This window comes from Orycteropus afer, unplaced genomic scaffold, assembly GCF_000298275.1.
Source record: "Orycteropus afer afer isolate SDZICR_OR568_19922 unplaced genomic scaffold, OryAfe1.0 scaffold00076, whole genome shotgun sequence".
Taxonomy (NCBI): domain Eukaryota; kingdom Metazoa; phylum Chordata; class Mammalia; order Tubulidentata; family Orycteropodidae; genus Orycteropus; species Orycteropus afer.
The window spans coordinates 1,247,551-1,262,790 of record NW_006921663.1 but is presented as its reverse complement, the minus strand read 5'-3'; the positions used below and the strand labels follow the sequence as shown (position 1 = coordinate 1,262,790).

The 15,240-nt window shown below is 40.2% G+C and overlaps 1 protein-coding gene and 1 non-coding gene across 2 annotated transcripts in view; one reads left to right on the top strand and one right to left on the bottom strand.

Annotated features, from left to right (window-relative positions):
* Window positions 1–15,240, bottom strand: part of MGAT4D (MGAT4 family member D) — a 144,426-nt gene that overhangs the window by 107,338 nt on the left and 21,848 nt on the right. Inside the window, exon 2 of the mRNA XM_007941222.1 lies at window positions 1,087–1,245. Coding sequence (XP_007939413.1) covers window positions 1,087–1,245 — 159 coding nt within the window. The remainder of the gene's footprint in view (window positions 1–1,086; window positions 1,246–15,240) is intronic.
* Window positions 9,911–10,013, top strand: LOC122150028. Its single transcript, XR_006163448.1, has one exon. It is a non-coding gene; the product is annotated as a U6 spliceosomal RNA (small nuclear RNA).

Sequence of the window (15,240 nt, the reverse complement as noted above, 5' to 3'; positions counted from 1 at the left end):
CCCCATATTGTTCCATAAATTGGTGAAAGAAACGGGGTACGGGGTCTTTTGCTTAAGCCACTGACCTGGTAAGGGCAAAGACCCTAACTTAAGTTAGCTAATAAACTGTCCTATTGCATTTGCATTGTCGTGGGTTGGCATATTCTTCTCTTCCGAAATTCTCCTTTACAGCCTGGGTACATGCATCCGTAGTTTCCACATTGTCTTGGCTTTCATCAAATTTCCCAATGTTTATGCCACTCCATCAATCATTTACATATTCATACACAAGACGAGACAAATCTGAAGTACTTCCTTCAACCATACCTCCCAAACACAGACAGGGAGAAAAGATTTCTAAATTAGGTACCCACCTGATATGTGTTCTGAATACATGTACATTGTTACAAGATAGGATAGCCTTCATTTTATTACAGTGAAATAGATAGATGGGGATAAGACTGAAGACAGAAAAATTAGGAGTATGTTAGTAGTCATTAAGATAAAGTGTGAAGGTGGCCTGAAGAGGATAGTGTGCAGATGGTGATGGAGGGACATGGAGAAATTTGTGACATATTAAAGGAAGCTCTGGTGGCGTAGTGCCTAAGGCATTTGACTGCTAACCAGAAGGTTGTCAGTTCAAACTCACCAGCCACTTCCTGGAAAGGAAGACTGGCCAATCTACTTCTGTGGAGATACCATCTCAGAAACCCAAGGGAGGGGTCACATGAGTCAGAACTGACTGGAAGGCAGTGAATTTTTTTTTTCCTTCTTTAGTAAAAGATGATGACTCAGTGGGACTGCTCACTGAGTGGCATGGAAATATAGAAGAGGGAGGAGGATGCAGGGATTAGGCATGCCCTGAGTAGATCACTGATGATTATGGTGGTCTAATTCACACAGATAAGAGAACATAGAAGACCATTTTGAGGTAGAGATAAGGGGAAGCATATAAGTGACATCTCTTACCTGATTTTTGCATCTCTCACAATAAAAGAACCAGTACTTTTTTAGTTGTATTTATGGAGGCAACAGCCCTAAAATCACAAGGCATAAAACCTAAATTTCCAAACACAGTGCATGCACAAAAACAAACACAACACAAACCTAAGCTTCCTGATAGGTCTTCTCTCTGTATAATGTCATTCTTCATTTTTTTAAAGAGTTTCATCATCTCTTGGCTATTGTTTTCAGTTTTGTTTTTCAATCGTTGCATATTTTCCTTAAACTCCAAAATATGGTTTTTACAATTAATTAATTGATTACCTGCAAAGAAAACATATATGTATATGTATACACATGTAGCAAGAATATCATACAATTTTCTATAAAAAATAAGAAAAACTGTAAAATATAACTTCTATACAGCTATACACACATAGCACTATATATACAGTATGCATTGCTGAACATCTGTTTGGGCAACTGACTGCTGTGGTCCCAAAAGGGATTTTTGTTTTTCTTTTAAAGGGGGAGCGGTGCTCTTTTTGTTTATTATTTCCTCCTAATAATTTTAAGACCCTCAACCCCCACAATGAATGAGCAGTGGGGCTCCTGGGCACATCCCAATCCCTGCAGTGCCTTTACCTCCTCCTCCTCTCCTTCCTCCTCAGCAGCCATGCAGCCTTTTACTATCAGCACAGGGCAGCACCTGCCATGGCTCCTCTTTTCCTGCCTAGGATGCTGGTGGCACTACATGGGCTCAGCTCACAGGCTCTCAGCTTCAGGGGGTGGCAGTGGCTGCACAACATATACACCCACATATAACCACCACTCATATGGCAGTTTCTAGTACTGTAATGGCTTGTATGTTCCTGTGATCCTGGAAGCTATACCAGTGGTATTTCAAATACCAGCAGTGTACTTCGATCATGTTATGAGGAGAGACCAGGCAAGAACCCACGTTTGGTCCTACTTCACACTCAGTCTCTCGCAGCCTGCTGTCTCTCAGCTGACAGTCTCTCTCAGCAGTGCATGTCTCTTGAGGTTTCTCTCAGCAGTGCATGTCTCTCATGTCTCTCAGGAGAATGTTTCTCTCAGCAGCATGTTTCTCAGCCAGCAGTCAGAGAGACTTCTTCTGCCTCTAAAAGGGCTCTTTTTGAGCCTGGCAGAGTGGCCACTAACCAATCCCTTGAGTTTTAACTGATTGATAATAGATACAGGGTACTTGGCTGCTAACTGAAAGTTTAGCCATTTGAATTCACCCAGTGGTTCCATGGGAGAAAGATCTGGCAACCTAATTCTGTAGATTATAGCCAAGAAAAATCTAAGGGCAGCTCTACTCTGTCATATGAGTTTGTTATGAGTCAGAATCTATTTGGATGACACCTAACAACAAAAAAGGTAACCCCAGCCCAAAGTGCGGACTTTAAGCTTTATTTGGGGCTCCTTGTTAATAGATATATTACAGAGTACATTGAAATGTCCTATCTCCCCCTCAAGTTGGACTTACTCCAACTTCCATCCCTTTGTTAAAAGAGAAGCCAGACAACAGTGGGGCCACATTTACAAAGGGGATGCTTGCCATATTTGTTTACTACTTTGGAGGAAGAAGTAAAGAAGGAGCCCTGGCCCTTGTTTCAGAGAGTACATCAGTCAGAGAGGACAAAGGGCCAGAGATGGCCTAAGTTGTCCACTTGTAAATGCGATTTTTGCCCTCTTTGTAAATATGGCTCTGTGGAAGTCAGGTCTCCAATCTCATCAATCCGATGACTCTCTTTCTTATGAGAAAATGAGATAGTGAAAGAAACTCCAAGTGTTTACTCTAAAAATGCCCTCTCTAGGACAGTGAAATGAGAATAATCCTTGAAATAAATGCAGAATAAAGATTCACTTCTGACTGGTAAATGATACTGGTATGCACAGAAAGAGAAACGTAAATAGGCTGGGAGAGGAGGGAAAGAGGAAAGGATTCCGGAGGACATGATGCCAGAGCAGACTCTTGAAATTGCAAGAATTATAGGACAACCAAGGAAAGGCACTCTAGTCCCACAGAGTGGGAAAGGGAAGAAAAACAGTTGTCACAGAATCAATTCCAACTCATAGCAGCTCCATTTGTGTCAGAGTAAAACTGGGCTCCATAGAGTTTTCAAAGGCTGTATCTTTCAGACATAGATCACCAGGTCTTTCTTACAATGAGCCTGTGGGTGAATTTGAACTGTCAACCTTTCAGTTGGTAGCTGTTATGTATTGAATTGTGTTCCCTCAAAATATGTGTTGTAAAATCTAACCTCTATGCCTTTAGTTATAATCCCATTTTGGAATGTGTTGTCTTTGTTATGTTAAGGAGCAGGATTAGTGTACAGTGTGTCTTAGATCAGTCTCTTTGAGCTATAAAAGATTAAAACAAGCAGGTGAGCAAGCAGGGGGTGGAGGGATGGGGCTAAACAGATGCCAAGCCATATGGAGATTTCTAAGAAACCAGGAAACAGAAGATGAAGAGAGAAGGACCTTCTCCCAGAGTTGACACAGAGAGAAAGTTTTCTCCTAGAGTCAGAACCCAGAATTTGGCTTCTAGCATCATAAATTGGTAGAAAATAATTTTTTTTTTTTTTTTGCTAAAGCCACCTATATGTGGTAGTTCTAATATAGCAGTGCTAAATAACAAAGACAGTAGCCAAAGGCTTAACTATCTGTGCCACCCAGGGACAACTGAGAGACATTCAAAAACATGGTCTTTTGGAATGAAACTCAAAATCATAAAAAAAAAAAAAAAGTCTGATAGAGCCTAGTGGGAGCCCTGAGACTAGGCTCCTAGCTGCCCTTCAGGTCTGGAATTGAACCCACTCCTGTGGCTTCCAGCCAAACAAAAGACATGCATATGAGCTGAACATTTACATTAGGTAGATACACTCCTTGCAGAGATCAATCATGGGAGAATAGAAGGGCTGTGTATGCACAGGGAGACAGCTGGGAGGCAGGAGTGAAGGTCACAGGGAAGAGGTAACTATGGGGAGGAAGTGGCAAGAGAGCTGTTGCATTGTGGGAAATTGCAGTCAATGTCATGAGACAAATTTTATATGAGCTGCTGTATGGAAAATGAATTTGCTCTGTAAACTTTCACCCAAATCACAATAAAAATGAAAAAACAAACAAACAAACAACAACAACAAAAACCACGGTCTTTGCAAAACTACAAATCATTCAGTATTTCAGGGGCAACATGGGGAAAATTCAGAGATGAAGTTAAAAAAGAAGTTGTGTTTTACTTTTTTTAAAAATGTATATACTATGACAAGGAGGAGCTCTGGTGGTGTAGTGCCTAAGGCATTTGACTGTTAACCAGAAGGCTGGCAGTTCAAACCCACCAGCTACTCCTGGGAAGGAAGGTTGGGCAATCTACTTCCATAGTGATATTGCCTTGGAAACCCAAGGAGGGGTCGCTATGAGTCAGATCCGACTCCATGGCAGTGCATTTGGTTTCGTTTTTATGATGAGGAGCTTAACCATTTTCCTATAGACCAGTATTTCTCAAACTTTATGATTAAAAATCCTTTACTGGCAGTGAAATTGAATAAAAGAGATGCAGGTGGAGGCCCACCACAATCATGAAATTTATTTATAGTTTCTTTAAAATGTGTACAAATTTTGTAGTCCATTCCACAGTATATATTTGTTTTAATATAAAAGTAATGCAGTCCTTCAAATATTTTTTTTCAGGTGACTTTCTCTATATCTTGGAAGAGCACTGCAGACCATCATGAGAATACCATTCAAATTGAGAAGGATAGCGAAGACTACTAAGTGCCATTTGGTAAAATGTGTTTTAGAAAGATCATTCTGTGGCCTTACAGAAGATTATTTGAGGAAGACAAAAATAGAGAAACCACTAGTTAGAAACCTACAAAATTAATAGTTTTAAGTGAGAGATGATAAAACACTAAAAGAAGGATGAAAGGTTTAGGAAATAAGGAGTGAACAAGAGAAATTAAACATCTGTGGGCTCTTATCAGACATAGTAACTGACAGAAAGAGGGGACTAGAATCACTACTAGATTTCTTATAAGACTGTTTTGGTTAGTTTGTGCCACGTTAACAGAAATACCACAGGTTTATAGCTTTAACAAATAGGAGTTTATTCTCTTACAGTTTTGGAGGTCAGAAGTCCGAGTTCAAAGGGCCAGGCTCTAGAGGCTGGGTGAAAGCCCCTCGACTTTGGGCTTCAGCTTGGCCTCTTGCTCCTGGCCCACTGGATCTCGATGTGTCTCTTCACTCAAGCAGCTGCTGGCTGCTGAGGCTAACAAGCCCAAAACAAACAAAAAAACCAAAACAAAACTCACTGCCAGTGAGTTATTTCCAACTCATAGCAACCCCGATTGGGTTTCTGAGGCTGTAGATGTTTACACAAGTAAAATGCTCTGTCTTCCTTCTGCGGAGAGGCTGGTGGGTTTGAACTGGTGACCTTCCAGTTGGCAGTCAAGTGTCTTATCCACTATACCCCCAGAACTCCTTAACAAACCCAAGGTCAACAAGTAAAATGGCTCAGTCCCAATATTACCACACAACACGGCAGGCACTAGTTCGAGTCCAGAGACAGTTCCAAGCTCAGCAGGAATCATGGCAAGCTGCTAAATGTAGACTTGGCTACATGCAGGTTCCAAGAGTGCCAAAAAGCTGCAGACCATTCCCAAAGTTTCTCCTTATATATCGGAAGCAGACCACATCCCTAAAGCAGTTACTTCTGGAAATCAAGAAAATGTTTCAAGAAGTTGTTGTAGTTGTTGTTGTTATGTGCCGTTGAGTCAGACCCGACTCATAGCAACAACCCCTCCTTGGGTTTCCAAGGTGGTATCACTACGGAAGTAGATTGCCCAACCTTCCTTCTGAGGAGTAGCTGGTGGGTTTGAACCACCAGCTTTCTGGTTAGAAGTCAAGTGCCTTAGAAGAGGGGGATCAATTGCCAGATATTGTTGAGTTTAACAAGGAACATTAGACCTGAGAAAACACCATGGGATCTGCTGATTTTGCAAATCACTAGTGGCCTAGATAAGGGTAGTTTTTGTGGAGTGATGTTGGTGAAAGAGGAATTGGTGAGGGTTCAAGGAAGAGAGGAATTAGAGACAAGAAATCTTGACAATGCTTTTTAATAATTGTGCAGGAGTAGGAAATTGAGGAGCTCTGGTAGCATAGTGCCTAAGGCACTTGACTGCTAACCAGAAGGCTGGCGGTTCAAACCCACCAGCCACTCCTCGGAAGGAAGGTTGGGCAATCTACTTCCATAGTGATACTGCCTTGGAAACCCAAAGAGGGGTCACTATGAGTCAGATCTGACTCCACGGCACATAACCACCACCACCACCAGGAAATTGAGGAAGTAGGAAAATGGGGCTGTAACAATAGTGGGCTGTGGGGTCAAGAGAGAGATCCATTTTACTTTTTAAGTTGGAAAAAAAAAAACAACAGCATGCTTATACACTATAGATATTATCCATGAAAAAGGGAAAAAAAATGATGATACAGTTGAAAGTAGGCAGCAGGGGATGGGATCTAGTATGTAAGCAGCAAGGCTAATTTTAGCCAAAAGTATGAACAGCTGCATCCATAATAACAGGACAGAAGACAGAGCAAATAGGCATTTAGTCTAGGTAGGTGGATTTGGTAATAAAACTTTTGGAAGCTATGTTCTTACTGCTTCTATTTCTCAGAGAGATAGGAAGAATAGCCACCAGCTGAGAGTGAGGGTAAGGGAGTGTAGGAAGTTTGAAAATAAAGAAGTATGAAATAATTGTCTAGGAAAGTAGGATGGGGTAGGAGAGGGAAATGTAATATGATCTTGAAGCATTAGGGTCCACTTGAAGTCAGTGGTCATGAATTTGAAGGAGACCATCAGCATGAGTCCTTATTTTACTGCAGGCACATTTGGTGCATCTGGACACAGATGCAAAGTAAAAGAACTGGAATTCACCAGGATTGTGATTTAGAATCAATGGCACTATTATAATGATCTGGAATTTAAACTGAGAAAGGAGGAACAAAATGGAAGAAGAATCAATAGACTCTAAGTCTTGGTGTGTCAAAGGATTGTTGGACTAGGGCTACAGAAAAGAGTGACCTTGAAATGTGGGAGGTAGTCAGTCTGAGATACTTGAAATGGATATCATGAAACCAGTGCAGTTATTGCTACTGACACTACTGACATCCTTCAGAAATAAGGGAGAGTAACCCATGAGTCTGATAATCACACAAGGAGAAGAAGTAGGAGTATCATCTGAAGTCATAAAAGTAAATGCTAAGGAGTTTTGGGAAGAATGAAGGGAGAAAGATTAGGAAGTGGCAAGGGGGTAGCAGCAACTGAAAGTAGAACCTGCCTTCAGTGTAAGGGTGTGGGAGAGAAAACAGCCACTACTGAGAAGGTGACAAGAAAAATAGTGTCCTCAGGAGAGAGCCAAGTTTCCGTGAAAGCAAGATTGTGAAGGGAACATCATAGAAGAGCTTGAAGATACAGGCATTGACTAGCATGAACACTAGAGAGCACAGTAAAAGGCTTTCAGGACCTGGGGAGGGATGGGAGATAGAAATGGAAAGGAGGGGGTGATAGGTAGAGCCATGTAGGAATTAGAGTGCAGAATAGGAGGAATAAGTTGGTTGTATTTCCAAGGCATTTGTTTGTTTTTCTGGCAGTCCATGGTGTATTTAATATTCTCCACTAATCTCATAATTCAAATTCATTGATTCTTCCTTCTCCGTTGTCCAGCTCTCACATGCATATTAGGTGATTGAAAATACTATGGGTTGGATCAGGCACATCTTAGTTATAAAAGTGACATCTTTACTTTTTAAGATTTTAAAGAGATCTTTTGATCATTAATTTAATAGTTACATGAATTTAGGTTCAAGTTTAATTGCTCACACATTTTCTCCCTACTTGTTGCTATTCACTATTTCCTGGTCTCCTCACTAGAACAAAGAGAATAGGCTCAGAGACTCTAGGAAACCCAAGGGAATAGAGATTTAGTTGGAGGATTTGAAGGATCACAAAAAGAATATTAGAGAGAGAGAGGGTGAATAGTTCTTTTTACACTTGTGTGGCTCTCATCTCTCTTCACCCTTCTCTCTTTCTCTTTCATACCTTCTCCATGTAGTTTTCATGTAGTTTTCTACAATAAGGCAGAACTTGGGAGATATTCCTACCTGACGGAAGCCTCCCAATATAGAAAGCTCTCGTAGAGATTGTTGTTGTTGTCGTTAGGTGCCATTGGGTCGGTGCTAACTCAGAGCAACTCGATGTACAATAGAACAAAACACTGCCAGGTTCAGAACTTCCTCACAAGTAATCTATACTGAAGGCTGTAGTCTTTGATCTTTGTCAGTATGTGCTTCAAGTCATCTTCACTTTCAGCAAGCAAGGTCATGTCATCTGCAGACTGCAGATAGTTAATGAGTCTTCCTTCAACCCTGATGCCACATTCTTCTTCATATAGTCCAGCTTCTCAGATTATTTGCTCAGCATACAAATTGAATAAGTATGGTGAAAGAATACAATTCTGGCACATATATTCCCTGATTTTTAAACCATGCAGTATCCCATTGTTCTGTTCAAATGACAGCCTCTTGGTCTATGTACAGGCTACTCATAAGCATAGTTGAGTGTTCTGGAACTCTCATTGTTATTTATAGTTATCCCCTAATACCTCTTCTTCCCTTTTATAGCAATAGAATTTTCAGCTTAGCACATGGTCATCCAACAAAAACTTCATTTCTCAGAATGTCTTGTCTTTGATCTGGCCATTTGATTACATTCCATCAATGCAATGTAAGCAGAAGTTAATGTATGAACTTTCTGGATCCAGCTCTTAAAGAGAAGGGTGCATATTTTCCTTCCTCTTTTTACCTTTCCCTTTCAGGAAATGTAGACATGGGAGACCCATCCTGGATCATATAGATAAGGCAATGTACTAGGGATTCAGAAGCAGATGGAAGGAATCCAAAGTCTCCCTCCAAGAAGTCATAGAAGAAAATCTCCACACCAGCTATGAGCACACTTAAGCCACAGTTGCAGTACTTGTCAATGCAGCTAAACTTGCATTATAACTGACAGAAAGGAACTAGGATGTAACCTAGAGAAAGTGACGGCGTACAGCGGCCTTCAGATTTTTTATTTAAAATATATCTATAAAGTATTTAAGCATCTGAGTAGAGAAGAAATACATATGTTAAAAATTTAGAAAATAAAAAAGGCAAAATGACTGACGTGGAGTATTTGATCCTACTCAAGTATTAGCTGAATGAATGAACAAATAATGAACAAATGAATGGATTTATCACTATAGGAACTGATTTTGGTGATTCTTAAAACAAGTCATACTTGAATTAAATGAGCTGCAACTATCCTAGATAAACCTTGCATATTCATATAAACCAAAAACTCCACACCCACTGCCTTCAGGTCCATTCAATACTATTTGAAGATGCTAAAAAAAACGGTGGCATAGTGCCTAAGGCAGAAGGTGGCTCAAAGCCACCAGCCACTCCTCGGAAGGAAAACTGGGCAATCTACCTCTGTAGAGATACTGCCTCAGAAACCCAAGGAAGGGTCACTATGAGTTGGAACCAACTCAACAGCACTGAGGGTTTTTTTTTTTTTTTTTTTTTCCTTTTGGTTTGGTAGTGTAATAAGGAACTCTGGTGGTATGGAGGTCAAGGCATTTGGCTGCTAACCAAAAGGTCGTAGTTTGAACCGAACATCTGTTCTGTGGAAGATGAGGCAATCTGATTCTGTAAATATTTATAGCCTTGGAAATCTAATGGGGGTCTCTAAGAGTTGGAAGTGACTCAATGGCAGTGAGTTTGGCTTTTCTAATTTGGTGGTGTAGTGGTTATTCAGCTGCTAATCAAAATGTTGGTGTTTCGAATTCACCAACTGCTTTGTGGGAGAAAGATGAGGCAGTCTGCTTCCCTAAAGATTTATAGCCTTGAAAACTCTATGGGGTGGTTGCTTCAGCAGCACATATACTAAAATTGGAACAATACAGCGAAGATTAGCATGGCACCTGTGCAAGGACGACATGCAAATTCAAGAAGCATTCCAAAAAAAAAAAAAAAAAAAAAACCCTCTATGGGGCAGTTCTACTCTGTCCTACAGGGTCAGAATGAGTCACAATAGACTCCATGGCAGTGGGTTTTTTTTTTTTTTTTTACAAACTTTAAGAGATGAACACAGTTAACCAGTATAACTCTATTTTGTTAGGGTTCCCTGGGTAATATTTTCTTTGCAAAATGGATCTTGTGTTCAGAGTGGACTATGATGCATTGTATTTGGGCTTCTACAACACAGCTCACTCCCCAAGGGATCAATTTGATAAACACGAAAAGAGTCTTCTCTAGAGGAGGCAGTATTTATAGAAACAACCATACAGAGATGTGGAAGGATATAATTTCTAATCCTGGATCTCCTTCTTGTACAATATTTGTCCAGTAACTCAATTTATCAAAAATCTATTTAAAGTATTTATTTTCCTTCCATATTCACTCAGATATTTTGTGAGGATGAAGTAATACATAAAACTAATTTACAAAAGTTTGATATAAACTATAATTAGATGCTTTATGTCATCTTTTTGGTGAAATTGTGTAAACAAACACCAGTCCATGTGTACAAAGAACCAATGTTACTTCCTCCCATTAAAAAGGCTCCAGGTGAGATCCTAACTAACACTGACACTTGCTATTCCATAGCAAGTGTCCAAGGCAGTGCTGTCTAGTAGAAATATATTGCAAGCAAGTGACATTTGTGAAGAGAATGAAGGGAAAGTAAAAATTACTAATGGGATAGTTTACATTCTTTTTTCAAAAATTTTAACTAATTTTTCCCTCCAAATACAGTGTATTTTATACTTAAGATAAATCTCAATTCATATACTTAAGGTAACTCTCAATTCAGATGCTAAATTTTAATAGTTACAGTAAATATAGTTCTGATACAATAAATTTTTGTTTAATGGAGAAATAGTTTGCACTGCTTTAGTTTTTAATTTAAAATACTTAAAATAAAATAAAAAATTCAGTTCCTCACTTGCATTAGTTGCATTTCAAGTGCTCATTGCCTATATGGTAAGGGCCTACATATTGGCCATCACAGGCCTAGGGCATCAGCTGTGAGCTTATTAGAAATACAGTATCTCAGGTCTCACCTTTGCCCTACTGAATCAGAATCTGCATTTCAGAGCTTTGAACTATTTCATCCCAGTGTGACCACCTTCTGAGAAGCTGCCTTTCCACCTCAGATGTATTGAATCAGCATCTACATTTTAACAAGATCCCCAGATGATTCTTATAAATATTATACATTAAGAATCACCTGGGGATCTTGTTAAAATGTAGATGCTGATTCAGTATATCTGAGGTGGAAATAAGGCACTCTGGAGGACGGTGGCACTGTAAGGAGCTCTTGTAGCACGGAGCCTCAGGCATCTGGCTGTTAACTGGAAGGTTGGTGGTTCAAACCCACCAGCCGCTCCACAGAAGCAAGACTGGCCAATCTACTTCTGTAAAGACATACTGCCTTGGTAAAATAATTGGGGTTGCTAATGAGTGGGGATTGACTCAATGGCAGTGGGTTGGGTTTGTTTGTTCATCTTTTGGTGGCACTGTAAGGAGCTCTGGTGGCCAGTGCCTAAGACATTTGCCTGCTAACCATAGGTTGGTAGTTCAAACCCACAGATGCTCCACAGAAGGAAGATAGGGCAATCTACTTCCATAAAGATTCACTGCCTTGGAAACCCAGTGGGGATTGCTATGAGTTGGAACTGACTTGATGGCAGTGAGTTTTGTTTTGTTTTGTTTTTGGTGGCACTGTACTTAAAGCACTGGGCTTCTAACCAAAAAGGTCTGCAGTCTGAACCCACCAGCCACTCCATGGGAGAAAGAGGAGGTAGTTTGCTTCTGTAAAGATTTACAGCCTTGGAAACCCTATGGGATAGTTCTACTCTTTCCTATAAAGTCACTGTGAGTGGGAATCAACTCCACAGCAGAGCAGTGGGATTTGTGTGTGTGTGGGGGGGGGGAGGTGGAAAAGCAAATTCTCAGCAGAGGATCAAACTGGAATGAACCAGTTCAAAGCCCTACATTTCAATAAAATTCCCAGGTGAATAGTATGTACATTATAATTTGAGAAGCACTCTGCTAGACCTCTGAACTTGTTTGATCATCACTGACATGACCACAGTTTCAAAATATTTACTGCCTCTAGGTGGTGCAGTGGTTAAACATTTGGTTACTAACCAGAAGGTTGGCAGTTCAAACTCATCAGCTGCTCTGCAGAAGGAAGATGAGGCAATCTACTTCCATAAAGATTTACAGCTTTGGAAACCCTATGACTTGCTATGAGTAGGAATTCACTTGATGGCAGTGGGTTTTAGGTGCACTATAATTGCCTCTTAATTGGTTTCTTCTAATTCACCATTAAGCTTCTGGTAACAGCTCAAATACTTTAAGTGGCCCTCTGAATGCTTACCAAATAAAGTCTAAACTACTAGTCTTGTGGGTATCAGTGGTTCAGTGTTAGAATGCTTGTCTTCTATGTGGTAGACCAGGAACTCTGGTGGTGCTATAGTTAAAGGGTTGGCAGATAACTGAACGGTCAGCTGTTTGAACCCACCAGCTGCTCCATGGGAGAAAGATGTTGCAGTTTGCTTTTGTAAAGATTACATTCTTGGACACCCTATGAAGCAGGTTAACTCTGTCCTAAATGGTAATAAGAGTCGGAATTGACTTGATGGCAATGGGTTTGGGATGGGTTTATGTGAAAGGTCCAGCTTCAGTTCCTCAGAGAAGCCTTTCCTTACGGTCTGTAACCCCAACCAATCCTGGAGATGGAACAGATCCCACAGGCATTTTGTTCTGTTGTGCAAAGGGTCGCCCTGAGTCAAAGGCAAACTCAACGGCAGTTAACTCAATGGCAGTGTTAACTTGCCTTGGTATATAGATCCTATAAAACACAGCCATGACTGAACTTTATAACATTATTTCATACCTCCAGTTATGAGGAAGATGCTAAAACATTCATTTATTACTTACCATGTGCTGTTGTTGTTGTTATGTGTCGTCGAGTCAGACCTGACTCATAGCGACCCCTCCTTGGATTTCCAAGGCAGTGCCACTATGGAAGTAGATTGCCCAACCTTTCTTCCGAGGAGTGGCTAGTGGATTTGAACCACCAGCCTTCTGGTTAGCAGTCAAGTGCCACTGCTATGTGATAGGTAAACATAGATAAAATCAGATTCTTGCTTGCAATTAACTGAAAATCAGGCTGCAAGGGATGCGGAATGGATCATGTATTTAAACAATCAATTATAATTTTTAAAATGCCTTTATCTTCAAAATGCCACAGACAAAGAGAAGAAGGACAAATCATTCTGTAAGAAGGATCTAGAATAGAGGAGGGAGCTGGAAAGATTTCAGCGGAGAGGGACTATTTGAGAAGTAGGAAATGTATTTAGATACATTTTTCTAATTCAAATGTATTAGAATTAGAATTCTACCATTTAGCAAATGGCAGGGACCTGCATTCCACACCAAAGAAACAACAAAAGCAAATGTATTGAGTTTGAAATAGTATGGGGTATTCAGAGGAAAACAAGTGATTCATGCTGGGAGTTACAAAAAAAAAAAAAAAAAGAAGAAGTAGGAGGAGGAGGAGGAGGCGGAGGAGGACTGAGGGGGAAGAGGCATGAAGTTAAAGTATTGGCAAAAGAAAAGTAAACTAAACCCATTGCCAATTGTGTGCTTTTTGACTCATGGCAAACCTATGTGATACAGAGTACAACTCCTCCCTAGTGTTTTCTTGGCTAGAACCTTTATGAAAGGAGATTTTCAGGCCTTTTCTGTATGGCTTTGCTGAGTGGGTTCAAACTACCATCCTTTAGGTTAGTAGTCGAGAGCAAACCATTTGTGCCACTTAGGGATCTAAAGTATTAACAGACCACTTAAAACTTATCATTCATTTATTTGTGCTCAATGTGGTTCTAAAGAAAGAATATTTGAGCACTTAGTAGAAGATGAAGGAGCTCTGGTGGCATAGTGAGTAAGGCATTTGGCTGCTAACCAGAAGGATGGTGGTTCAAACCCACCAGTTGCTCCATAGGAGGAAGATGAAGCAATCTAATTCCATAAAGATTTACAGCCTTGGAAACCCAGTTGGGGTCGCTGAGTCACAACTGACTCAATGGCAATGGGTAGGTAAAAACCAAAACCAAACTCACTGCTGTGGGTAGGTACTAGGAGATAAAGCCAGAAAGGAAATGTACATTTCAGATTACTCCCTTTATGGCATGTTTTGCTATAATAAAATTACACTATGGAACATGACCTTTAAATTCCCTATGTACAGCCACTCTATGAGTGCTCTGGTGGTGCAAGACCTAAGGCATTTGACTGCTAACCAGAAGAATGGCTGTTCATACCCACCGGCCACTCCTCGGAAGGAAGGTTGGTCAATCTACTTCTGTAGTGGTACTGCCTTGAAAACCCAAGGAGGGGTCGCTATGAGTCGGGTCCAACTCGATGGCAGTCTGTTTTATGAGCCACTCTATGGAACCCTGGTGACTTAGTGGTTAAAATGTTTGGCTGCTTACTGAAAGGTTGGCATTTAAAACCCACCAACTTGTAGTGGGCCTAGTCTGCTTCCATAAAGATTTACAGCCTTGGGAACCCTATAGAGCAGTTCTACTCTGTCCTATAGGGTTGCTACGAATCGGATCAACTTGACAGCAATGGGTAGCCTCTCTATGCTTTAGGTTGTATTGTGAAATATAGCTTACATTACAGAGGATATGTAACACAGTTTAAAGAATAATAATAATAAATGGGCATGCATGAACCCACTACTACTTTAGGCTTAGACAGTCCATCTTTATCCTTCTCAAATCAAATTCCTTTTCCTCCTCCACCCCTAAATGAGCAGAATAATAATTTTGTTTTAATCATCCATTTCTTTCTTAAGATATCATTTTACCACTTCTGCAAGATGACTTACACTTGATTTTAGACATTAATAATTACAATAAAACAATATATATTCTTCTGCACTTATTCTTTTGTTCAATTTATTTTGGAGATTCAGCCATATTGATGAGTCAGTGATAAATTTATTCATTTTTGCTGCTGTAAAATGGAAGAAATGAAAAGGTAAAAGAGCTGAACAGAAGATTTCAAAGAGCAGCTCAAGTAGACAAAGCCAATTACTATAATGAAATGTGCAAAGACCTGGAGTCTGAAAACCAAAAAGGAAGAACATGCTCAGCATTTCTCAAACTGAAAGAACTG